Below are 12,365 nucleotides of genomic sequence, written 5' to 3'. Positions count from 1 at the left end.
TTTTAAATGTATGTTTATTGAAATGGATGGATTTTTAAAAAAATTCTATTTACTTTGGCTGCATTGGGCCTTCGTTGCTGCGCGGGGGTCCTTCTCAAGTTGAGGCCAGAGGGGGTTACTCTTCGTTGCGGTGCACGGGCTTCTCATTGCGGTGGCTTCTTTTGCTGTGCAGCGCGGGCTCTAGGCCCGCGGGCTTCAGTAGTCGTGGCGCACAAGCTCAGTAGTTGTGGCTCACGGGCTCTAGAGCACAGGTTTAATAGTTGCAGCGCACATGTTTAGTTGCTCCGCGGCATGTGGGATCTTCCCGGACCAGGGCTCGAACCCAAGTCCCCTGCATTGGCAGGCGATTCTTAACCACTGCACCACCAGGGAAGCCCGATCGATTTTCTTTAACAAATTATATGTTTGGGGTTTTTTCTGTTTCCCAGATAGCTTTGACTTTTAGAATCAAGTAACATGATTCTCAATGCTATTTCCCCTGGGGTAGCTTCCGAAATACACTAAATCTCCTACCAGAGTGGTAAAATCCAGTGCATATACAAAAAGTGCATTATTTAAGAGCATGAGGCTAAAAGTGGATTTGGAAGGGTAACCAACTAAATACCAATAGCACCTAAGCTATTAAAACAAAAGCTCAAGACAGTCCTTGCGGAGAGTCACCGCGGTTTCCTACTTCAACAGTGCTGGGACGGAAGCAGCGCTCACCCGCCGCTCCGGCCGCCCCAAGGCCCCCGCCGCCTCTCCTCGGCCACGCGCCATGACGACCTTGTCCCTCTCCCAGGTGCGCCAGCACTACCACCAGGGCCCGGAGACCGCCATCAGCCGCCAGATCGACCTGGAGCTCTACGCCTCCTGCGTCCACCTGTCCGTGTCACACTATTTGGACCGCGATGATGTGGCTTTGAAGAACTTTGCCAAATACTTTCTTCCCCAATCTCGTGAGGAGAGGGAACATGCTGATGAAGCTGCAGAACCAACGGGGTGGCCGAATCTTCCTTCAGGATATCAAGAAGCCAGACCGTGATGACTGGGAGAATGGGCTGAATGCAATGGAATGTGTGCTACACTTGTTAAAAAGTGTGAGTCCGTCACTACTGGAAGTGCACAAACTGGCCATTGACAAAAATGACCCCTATTTGTGTAACTTCATTGAGACTCATTACCTGAATGAGCAGGTGAAATCCACTAAAGAATTGGGTGGCCACGTAAACCAACTTGCGCAAGATGGGGGCCCCCGAATCTGGCATGGCAGAGTATCTCTTTGACAAGCACACCCTGGGAAACAGTGATAATGAGAGCTAAGCCTTAGGCTGGCTTCCCGTAGCCACAGGGATGACTTCCCTGCATCAAGGCAGTGCACGTGTGTTTGGGTTACCTTTACCTTTTCTATAAGTTGTACCAAAACATCTACAAGTTCTTTCCTTAGTACCATTCCTTCAAATAAAGTAATTTGGTACCCCCCAAAAAAAAGAAAAACAAAAGCTCAATAGGTTTCATGTACATGTTTTTAACATCCAACATTATTTATTCCCTATCAATAAGCCTTCTATCTGTAAAGGAAATTGAGAATTATATATATAAGAGGCAAGAGAGGAACACAGAGAAAGAGAGAGACAGTGAGAGTAAGAGAATGTATTAGTGTGTATGAGAGAAACTTCAGGAACACATGTAGATTTATCAGGATATAGGCTCTCTTTATATTTTATTTTCATAAATGTACATTCGAAGTTCAGAGTCTACCAGTGAACACCGCTGAAGAATATCAAAGTCATCTTGTGTTAAAATTACTTTTATTCAGGATGAAAAATACAGATATAACCAGATTAGATGATAGTCTATGATTAGTTCTTTACCACATATTTCAAAAGAACTACATACTTATTTCCCCTTGTTGTTACTGCAATATATTTCTTTATATTTATTATTCCTTAGAAGGTTACAATGTAGTGTTTTATGTAGCTTTTCCTTAATAGCAGATAGAGAACATGTTGCACACAATTACAGGCAGAAAAAAATTAATACGTAACTTTTCAAAGTAAGGACAAGGAAGACACCAAATCTACAACTTGTAGTTCAGAGTTCAGGGAATTTTTTTTCTTTAAATAGGTGCTTTTACTGGGTATGATGTGGTCTGATAAAAGGTTTAGATTTTCCACACTGCAGTAGCATAAAGCTATTTCCAACACGATGGATGAAGACGGATCTGAGGTAGAAAGGTGGTCATGGCTTTCCTCTTATATAAAACAATTTTCTTCTTCTCAAAATATCTCTGCTGCAAATAGACACCCTTGCCCCCCAACCCACCCAACCTATTCTAAAAGAGTAGGAATTTCTAACTTTAAGCCTCCTTCTGGCCAGATCCCAGTTAAAGAGAACTCAAAGTTAAAATGTCCCGATGTTTTAAAAGCATATATGCTTGAATCAAAACACTATTTTCACTTTTTTTGGTTTCTCTACATTTGGTAAATCACATAACATGTTTAAACTGAATCAAATACATGTTAAATCGGAAGCCGAACCAAATACCCAACTGAATGCACTCAAAGGTATAAGCCAGGGTGCCAGCATCTAAGCATTAATTTCATTCTTCTATAGAAGCAGTGATGTAGGCTTTTGATGAACATTGTTCCCAAATGTATTGATCAAATGAAGGGTAATTAAATGGCTGTTCATTCATTCAAAAGGTTAAAATGAGGCATTCATTAAATTTGTGTCTGCTTTCATAAGGAAAATAACCGGGGGCTTCAAGAGTCATAGAGGGTTTGAGTATACATAAACAACTGTAAAACTTTCTTCAAAGGGAACCAAAGACAGCCATGTGTTTTGGTATCACAATTAGGTAAATGTCTGCTGTGAACTGAATGATGAAAACCAAGACCTGGGAACTAGGAAAAGTTGGACCAAGTTTAGTTGCTGCGTCAAAATGAAAATATGCTTAAATGGGCAACCTTTGGTAAAATGATCTTTGAGATTATTATAATCCTGTCATATAGATTGGAACATGAAATAAATAAAGAAATCAAGACCAACTGATACAGAGCAGGGAAATAAAATGCAGGAAAAAAAATCCCAATAGAAATGCCATTTAGGCCCACAGGATTTTTATTGTGGTTATCCAAGTGATCGCTAAAGAAATAAGTGTACGACGTCAAATGAAGTTAAACAGTATACACAGAGCTGTAGTCTAATCCATAAACATATAATATTTGATTGAAATATATGAACTTATTAATTTGGCCATATCATGGAAACAAATAAAATCTATTTGGTCATGTGGCTGATGAATTATAAATAACCAAAACATAATGGTAAAAGAGTCAAAGAAACAAATGAAGTTATTGTACAAGGTTAATATGAAGGAATGTAAAAATGTAAAATTGTCTTCTAATTCTTATGCAATTTTTATGGTTATTAAAAAGAAGGTATCATATTAGAAAGCTCCCACCCACTTTCCCAATACTGTATACAGTATACAAATCAGTGACAAGTGTATTACCACTTCCAAATACCACTCTGTTCATTAATTTACAGTTGCATAGAAAGGGAAGAAGAAAACAATAATATATGATTATTATAAAAACAAAATATCCTTTTCTCTTTGGATAGTCAGTGTTTTACTCCTTCAGTAGAACACACAGTCAGCGCTCAACAGCATGATTCAAAGAGCCATGGAGCTTCCGATTAAATGGAACTTGAAATTGGCATTTGCTGAAAAGGGCAATACTGTGAGTTAAGAAATGTTGGTTGGCTAGATGAATACTTCACATTGCCTGTGGGAAGGGAAAACAGCACTGTCAGAACAACATTTACAGAAAACATTACAAGTAGCAGAGCTCTGTCAACTCTTAAAAAAAAATTAAAGTGCTTTTTTTCAGAACTAGACAAGCCCTAGTTTGCTTTGTTCAATGGGGACTCTTTACTCCCATGTGACTTTTGTTCCTGGGATGAGGTCCTTTGCTCTCATCCTGAAGTTACTTAGTCTGCTTTTTTATCCACTCAGCTGATATAGGGGAAATCTGGAAGACTTTTATTTTGCCCAGGCTGGAAACCAAGTGAAAATTGAGAAGACTTGTCTTTGTTTTTGCAGGAAGGTACCAATGTTCAGTGAATTAGACTGGTGTAAGCACCCTGTCTCTCCCTGAGGGTCTGTGGGAGGTCTCCTGCAGAGGCGGTACCCTTGACAATTCCAACTGGTCTCAGTCCCCAGCTGGGGTCCGGACAACAAGAACTCAAGACAGGAATTACAGTCCAAGGGTGTGCAGTGGTTCCAGTTAAAGGCTCAGGGCCAATGTACATAGGCAAGGGAGGATAGAAATCCAGGCCACACTCAGGGTAGTGGCATCAACCTTTCGAAGAGAAGGTCAAACAGTTTGGTCCATCATCCTTAAAACCCATGTCCTCAAATTCTTCTCTGAATGCACCTTTCACTTGCATGCTCTAATGGATATCTGGATCTGCCCTGAAGACACAGCTTCAACCCAGGACTGTTTTTCATCCCTCACACTCCTCAGATACTGGATAGGTCCATACTGTGCTCTCCACAGCACTTTCTCCCTCTCCTCCCTAAAAATACCCAGCTTTGACTCTCCTGTCATCAGACTATACCACCCACTATGCAGTCATCTTCTGGTCCCTTGGTTCACGTCCCCTTACCTCTTGAAGAAAAAATGGCTCACTGTCACTATTTTTAAATGTTCATGATTTCAGTGCTCACATAGATGATGCTTCCAAAATTCTGGCCTCTTAGTTCCTTGAGCTCCTCTCCTCTGAGAATCCGTCCTCACCCTTCTCAGCCACTCATTCAAAGTTGCAAATCTGGACCATCACCAATACCTGCGTCCCCTCCAACATTTCAATTTCAATCATCCCACTTTCTGACAACCCACCTGTACCTTTCCAGCTGACTTCCACTAGGACCCCAACTTCACCCATCCTTTGGTGCTACAACCCATTGATATTTGGTCTCCCATACCTAACGCATCCTCACTTCTCTTCCTACCAAACTCAGGTGCTTGTTCAATCATTATCGTCAACCCTTTGCCTCTTCCCTTGAACTGCTGTACTCTCTTGGCCAAACCACAACTTCAACTTTGGTTAAATGCAATACTTGGCCTACTCTGGTACTGTGCTCATGAACTTGAATGTTGCTGAAGGGCCACACATAGCCCTGCAGACAGGCCTCAGGTTAAATTCATGAGCGAGAAAGTGGTGGCCATTAATGCTGCCTGGCAGTCAGTCTATTTCTCTATCCATGTGCTCTCCTGAGCTCCAAGCAGCTACTACACACGCTCCAGTCTCTCCTCACACCTCCGATGCTTCCTCGCCGTCCGCACCCTCTGCTGAAGCCCCTGCTTCTGACTCACTAAGACAACAGAAGAAGCCAGAAGGCTTTTACTCTCCGGGATGAGGTTCTTCCTTCTCACGAGCTCTCACACCGCACCCAGTAATCTACTTCATATGCCTTTGTTGTCCCTCCAGTTACTGAAGATGAACCACCTGTGCTGCTCCTTAAGCTCTCAGCCCCTCTTGCCATTTAGGCGGTAACACAATCAGAGGGTTCACTGTTTCGAAAAGATTCATAAACAAGTTCATGAGAGAAAGTGTTCTCCAAAGATTTACTGTGGTCTTGGGACACCTTGTTTCTAAGAGCACCTGGTAAAGAACATACTGACAGGCACATGGCTATAGCTGCCAACAGTTCTCAGCAGAATTTTAAATGAAAAATCAAAACCTTTTCCCCTCAAAGTAACAAAACCACCTTTGTGTACCGCTCCAGTCATTGCTTTTAAGTCTGTGATAGCTACCTTAAGTAGATACCTGGGAGAACGGTGTCAGTCAAATCTATCCAGGGTAACTTTATATAGTACACATGAGGCCTTTAAAAAGCTGTTTGAATGCAAAAGGTCAAGCACTTGGCATTTTGGGCATTTGGAAGGACTGGCTTGGGAGGGGTCCCCCTCCCTGGACTGACAAACTGTTGTATTCAATCAACGAACATGTCAAGCAAGTTTACTTATTTACATGGGGAATAAAGTAGCACTAAAATCGATGGTAGCTAATCACTTACTCTAGGTTATAATCTATAACACCTAAACCAATCAACCCATTAACTCTTACCTGTGGCCTGCTGGGGAGATTTGCTGAAAGAGAAAACAAAAGTAATCAACTGAAGTTGGTACTGTGGTTCCCCCTTTCAGGCATGCAAAAGTGTGGACTGTACCATTCCCAGCTGTTAAGTGGATGTTAATAAGAAAAGAAGAACAGGTTTGGGATTTTTTTTTTTTGCCTAGATGCTTTAACAGGGCTAGTTTCCCTAGTTAGCTTCTCATATCTCATGTGCTGTAAGATACAAAAATTCCACCCAAATATGCAAAAGATATGCCAGCTCTCTCAAATAAGTACACACTAAAGCATTCAGTGAGTAATTAGTTTTGCAAAAGAAATCTTAAAATTTCCTGCTGAAATCATGCCACATATTTAGTTTATGTATTAGAACAGAGCAAATTCTGTACATTCTACTGAATAGTACAGGTTCTGACCAAGAGGTCATTGGTGAAATGAAGGAGCCCGAATCTTTAGTTTCCGCCACCCTTACCCCAAAGGCTAGGAAGACGGTGGCGATGTGTTTGCAGGAAAGGTCTGGCCTAGTCCTCAGCACTCAGAAGTCTTCTAGGAACTGGGGCTACTTGTGCCTTCCATGCGCTCAGTTAAGAGCAACAGAGAACTTAGAATATGGTGTCTAATTTGCCTTTGCATCTGAGCAGCTCAATTCCTTCTCGGTTACAGAGGCCATGGGACAGTGTAGCTGATCTGGTGGGACCTGGGAGGGCAGGCACTAGCAAGCCTCTTCTTTAACGCCTCTGCTTTTTCATCTCTCCCTTTTACGGTGCCATCTCAAAATGACTGGACTGGTACTCAACCCTGGGGGACAGAGGGAGCTCCACCCCCAGTGATGGTAACATCTTTTCTGGGTCAAATAAGAACTGTCCCTAATCAAACAGCATGTTACTCCTTTCATCTCTCATTTTTATTTTTGCTGAGGGAAAAAAAAGACATCTGTGACCACACAGTGGGTGCTTTGTGAGAAAGAACGCAAGAAGGGCAACTTTCTTATGATGCCGGGAGGGAAAGTGTGAGCCCCAGCAGTACTGGGGGGAATGATCAGGTTAAAAAAGCCTAGTCCTACCAGGTATGTAAATTATATCAGGAGAAAAAGAGTGGATCTCCTTACACATATGGGAACTACACCTGTATGGGAACCACACCATCCTGAGGGGAAGCTTAGTTGCATTAGCATGAAGTACGCCATAGGCAGAGTTCTGCGTCTCTTCTAAGTAACGAATACCCAAATCCAAACAGAAATCAAATCCATTTTGCTCCAAATCAACATTTTAACCCTATAGTCTTATAAATCATACTGAAAAAAATCATACAAGTATATTTTTTAAAGAAATCAGGAAAACATTGCATTGTAGTAGGTCTTGAGATTTTGATGAACGTCAGTCAAGCTTAATAAATATAGGCAGAAGGAGACCTTCAAGATGGCAGAGGAGTAAGACGTGGAGATCACCTTCCTCCACACAAATACATCAGAAATACATCTACATGTGGAACGGCTCCTAGAGAACACCTACTGAATGCTGGCAGAAGACCTCTGACTTCCCAAAAGGCTTTTTTCTTTTGCCCTACTCTCCACGCACCTGGGTAGGGCAAAAGAGAAGAGATAAAACAAAGACAAAAGAATAGGGACAGGACCTGCACCGCTGGGAGGGAGCTGTGAAGGAGGAAAAGTTTCAACACATTAGGAAGCCCCTTCACTGGCAGAGAACGGGGTGGGCTCGGGGGAAGCTTCGGAGCCATGGAGGAGAGCACAGCAACAGGGGTGCGGAGGGCAAATCGGAGAGATTCCCGCACAGAGGATCGGTGCCAACCAGCACTCACCAGCCCGAGAGGCTTGTCTGCTCACCCGCCGGGGTGGGCGGGGGCTGGGAGCTGAGGCTCGGGCTTTGGAGGTCGGATCCCCGGGAGAGGACTGGGGTTGGCTGTGTGAACACAGCTTGAAGGGGGCTAGGGAGCCACAGCCAGCCGGGAGGGAGTCCGGGGAAAAGTCTGGAGCTGCCGAAGAGGCAAGAGACCTTCGTTTCGGGGTGTGTGAGGAGAGGGGATTCCTTCCCAGTGTGCCCACAGAAGGCAGAGCACTGCCTAAGTGAGCTCCAGAGACGGGTGCGAGCCACGGCTATCAGCTCGGAACACAGAGACGGGCATGAACGGCTAATGCTGCTGCCGCTGCCACCAAGAATCCTGTGTGCAAGCACAGGTCACTATCCACACCTCCCCTCCCGGGAGCCTGTGCAGCCCGCCACTGCCAGGGTCCTGTGATCCAAGGACAACTTCCCCGGAAAAACACATGGTGTGCCTCAGGCTGCTGCAACGTCACACTGGCCTCTGCGGCTGCAGGCTCGCCCTGCATTCCAATTATGACTATCATAGCCCCCGCCCCCGCCCCCGCCCCGGCCTGAGTATGGAAGAGAGCCCTAATCAGGGCTGCTTTAACCCCCTCCTGTCTGGGCGGGGAACAGACTCCTGAGGGCGGTCTACACACAGAGGCAGGGCCAAAAGCCAAGCTGAACCCTAGGAGCTGCGGGAACATGAAAAGAAAGGGAAATTTCTCTGTGCAGTCTCAGGAGCAGCGGATTAAATCCTCACAGTCAACTTGATGGACCCTGCCACTGTGGCATACCTGAAGAGACAACAAATGTTCCCAAAATTGAGGCGGTGGACTTTGGGAGCAACTGTAGACTTGGGGTTGGTTTTCTGTGTCTGATTTGATGTTTATCTTAGTTTAGTATTTACTGCTTATTATCATTGGTGGAGTTGATTATTGGTTTGGTTGCTCTCTTCCTTTTATATATATATATATTTTTTTTTTTTTTTTCTTTTTTCCTTTTTCTCTTTTTGTGAGTGTGTATGTCTATGCTTCTTTGTGTGATTTTCTCTGTATAGGTTTGCTTTTTGTCCTGGGGTTCTGTCTGTTGGTTTTTTTGTTTTTGTTTTTGCTTTTCTCTCTTCCTTTTCTTCTGAGCCGTGTGGCTGACAGGGTCTTGGTGCTCCGGCCGGGTCTCAGGCCTGAGCCTCCGAGATGGGAGGGCCCCAGGACACTGGACTACCAGAAACCTCCCAGCCGCACTTAAGAGATCTCCCAGAGATCTTCGTCTCAACCCAGCTCCACCTAACGGCCAGCATGCTCCAGTGCAGCACACCCCATGCCAAATGATTAGCAAGACAGGAACACAACCCCACCCATTAGCAGAGAGGCTGCCTAAAGTCATACTAAGTTCGCAGACACTCCAAAACACACCACCAGACACGGCCCTGCCCACCAGAAGGACAAGATACAGCCCCACCTACCAGAATACAGGCACCAGTCCCTGACACCAGGAGGCCTACACAAGCCACTGAAACAACTGCACCCACTGGGGGCAGACACCAAAAAAACCCAGGAACTACGAACCTGCAGCCTGCAAAAAGGAGACCCCAAACACAGTAAGTTAAACAAAATGAGAAGACAGAGAAATATGCAGCAGATGAAAGAGCAAGGTAAAAACCCACCAGACCAAACAAATTAAGAGGAAATAGACAATCTACCTGAAAAAGAATCCAGAGTAATGATAGTAAAGATGTTTCAAAGTCTCGGAAACAGAATGGAGAAAATACAAGAAATGTTTAACAAGGACCTAGAAGAACTAAAGAGCAAACAAACGATGAACAACACAATAAATGAAATTAAAAATATTCTAGAAGGAATCAATAGCAGAATAACTGAGGCAGAAGAACAGATAAGTGACCTGGAATATAAAATAGTGGAAATGACCACCACAGAGCAGAATAAAGAAAAAAGAATGAAAAGAATTGAGGACACGCTCAGAGACCTCTGGGACAGCATTAAATTCATCAACATTCAAATTATAGGGGTCCCAGAAGAAGAAGAGAAAAAGAAGAGTCTGAGAAAATATGTGAAGAGATTATAGTTGAAAACTTCCCTAACATGGGAAAGGAAATAGTTAATCAAGTCCAGGAAGCACAGAGAGTCCCATACATTATTTACAGGATAAATCCAAGTAGAAACACTCCAAGACACATATTAATCAAACTATCAAAAATTAAATACAAAGAAAAAATATTAAAAGAAGCAAGGGAAAAACAACAAATAACATACAAAGGAATCCCCATAAGGTTAACAGCTGATCTTTCAGCAGAAACTCTGCAAGCCAGAAGGGACTGGCAGGACATATTTAAAGTGATGAAAGGGAAAAACCTACAACCAAAATTACTCTACCCAGTAAGGATCTCATCTAGATTTGACAGAGAAATTAAAACCTTTACAGACAAGCAAAAGGTAAGAGAATTCAGCACCACCAAACCAGCTTTACAACAAATGCTAAAGGAACTTCTCTAGGCAGGAAACACAAGAGAAGGAAAAGACCTACAATAACAAACCCAAAACAATTAAGAAAATGGTAATAGGAATGTACATATGGTTAATTACCTTAAAAGTAAATGGATTAAATGCTCCAACCAAAAGACACAGACTGGCTGAAGGGATACAAAGACAAAACCCATACATATGCTGTCTACAAGAGACCCACATCAGACCTAGGGACATATACAGACACAAAGTGAGGGGATGGAAAAAGATACTCCATGCAAATGGAAATCAAAAGAAAGCTGGATTAGCAATACTCCTATCAGAAAAAATAGACTTTAAAATAAAGACTATTAGAAGAGACAAAGAATGACACTACATAATGATCAAGGGATCAATCCAAGAAGAAGATATAACAATTGTAATTATTTATGCACCCAACATAGGAGCACCTCAATATATAAGACAAATGCTAACAGCTATAAAAGGGGAAATCAATGGTAACACAATCATAGTAGGGGGCTTTTACACCCCACTTTCACCAATGCACAGATCATCCAAAAAGAAAATAAATAAGGAAACACAAGCTTTAAAAGACACATTAGACCAGACAGACTTAATTGATATTTATAGAACATTCCATCCAAAAATAACAGAATACACTTTCTTCTCAAGTGCTCATGGAACATTCTCCAGTATAGATCATATCTTGGGTCACAAATCAAGCCTCGGTAAGTTTAAGAAAACTGAAATCATATCAAGTATCTTTTCCAACCACAATGCTATGAGACTAGATATCAATTACAGGAAAAAAATGTAAAAAATACAAACACATGGAGGCTAAACAATATGCTACTAAATGACCAAGAGATCACTGAAGATATCAAAGACAAAATCAAAAAATACCTAGAAACAAATGACAGTGAAAACACGACGACCCAAAACCTATGGGATGCAGCAAAAACAGTTCTAAGAGGGAAGTTTACTGCCATACAATCCTACCTCAAGAAACAAGAAACATCTCAAATAAACAACCTAACCTTGTACCTAAAGCAATTAGAGAAAGAAAAACAAAGGAACCTCCAAGGTTAGCAGAACCATAAAGATCAGATCAGAAATAAATGAAACTGAAAGAGAAATTGAGGAAGCAATCCCACTTACCATAGCAACAAAAAGAATAAAATACCTAGGAGTAAAGCTTCCTAAGGAGACAAAAGACCTGTATGCAGAAGACTATGAGACACTGATGAAAGAAATTAAAGATGACACAAACAGATGGAGAGATATAACATGTCCTTGGATTGGAAGAATCAACATTGTGAAAATGACTATGCTACCCAAAGCAATCTACAGATTCAATGCAATCCCTATCAAATTACCAAAGGCATTTTTTACAGAACTAGAATGAAAAATTTTACAATTTGTATGGAAACGCAAAAGATCCTGAATAGCCAAAGCAATCTTGAGAAAGAAAAACGGAGTTGGAGGAATCAGGATCCCGGACTTCAGACTATACTACAAAGCTACAGTAATCAAGACAATATGGTACTGGCACAAAAACAGAAATATAGATCAATGGAACAGGATAGAAAGCCCAGAGGTAAACCCATGCACATATGGTCACCTTATCTTTGACAAAGGAGGCAAGAATATACAATGGAGAAAAGACAGCCTCTTCAATAAGTTGTGCTGGGAAACTGGACAGTTACATGTAAAAGAACGAAATTAGGGGCTTCCCTGGTGGTGCTGTGGTTGAGAGTCCACCTGCCAATGCAGGGGACACGGGTTCGTGCCCCAGTCTGGGAAGATCCCACATGCCGCGGAGCGGCTGGGCCCGTGAGCCATGGCTGCTGAGCCTGTGCGTCCGGAGCCCGTGCTCCACAACAGTGAGAGGCCCGCGTATCGCAAAAAAAAAAAAAAAAAAAAAAAAAAAAAAAAAAAA

At 42.6% G+C, this 12,365-nt stretch overlaps 1 protein-coding gene and 1 pseudogene across 12 annotated transcripts in view; one reads left to right on the top strand and one right to left on the bottom strand.

Moving 5' to 3' along the window:
• The first annotated feature begins 726 nt into the window (after positions 1 to 726).
• LOC114896121 lies at positions 727 to 1,302 on the top strand (annotated as a pseudogene).
• A 224-nt stretch (positions 1,303 to 1,526) lies between these two features.
• Positions 1,527 to 12,365, bottom strand: part of UTRN (utrophin) — a 505,655-nt gene continuing 494,816 nt past the window's right edge. For 6 of the 12 annotated variants that reach the window (XM_029224149.1, XM_029224152.1, XM_029224147.1 and 3 more), the window contains 2 exons: positions 6,118 to 6,140; positions 1,538 to 3,770 (listed from right to left, as the gene is read on the bottom strand). In XM_029224149.1, the coding sequence (XP_029079982.1) occupies positions 3,762 to 3,770; positions 6,118 to 6,140 (32 nt within the window). In that variant the 3' untranslated portion in view covers positions 1,538 to 3,761. Of the gene's footprint in view, positions 3,771 to 6,117; positions 6,141 to 12,365 lie in introns of all 12 variants that reach the window. The other 6 variants (XM_029224157.1, XM_029224158.1, XM_029224156.1 and 3 more) reach the window with 3 other exon arrangements.

This window comes from Monodon monoceros, unplaced genomic scaffold (assembly GCF_005190385.1).
Source record: "Monodon monoceros isolate NGI ecotype Baffin Bay Population unplaced genomic scaffold, NGI_Narwhal_1 Super_Scaffold_15, whole genome shotgun sequence".
Classification (NCBI taxonomy): Eukaryota; Metazoa; Chordata; class Mammalia; order Artiodactyla; family Monodontidae; genus Monodon; species Monodon monoceros.
This window is presented reverse-complemented; position numbering and strand designations above follow the sequence as displayed.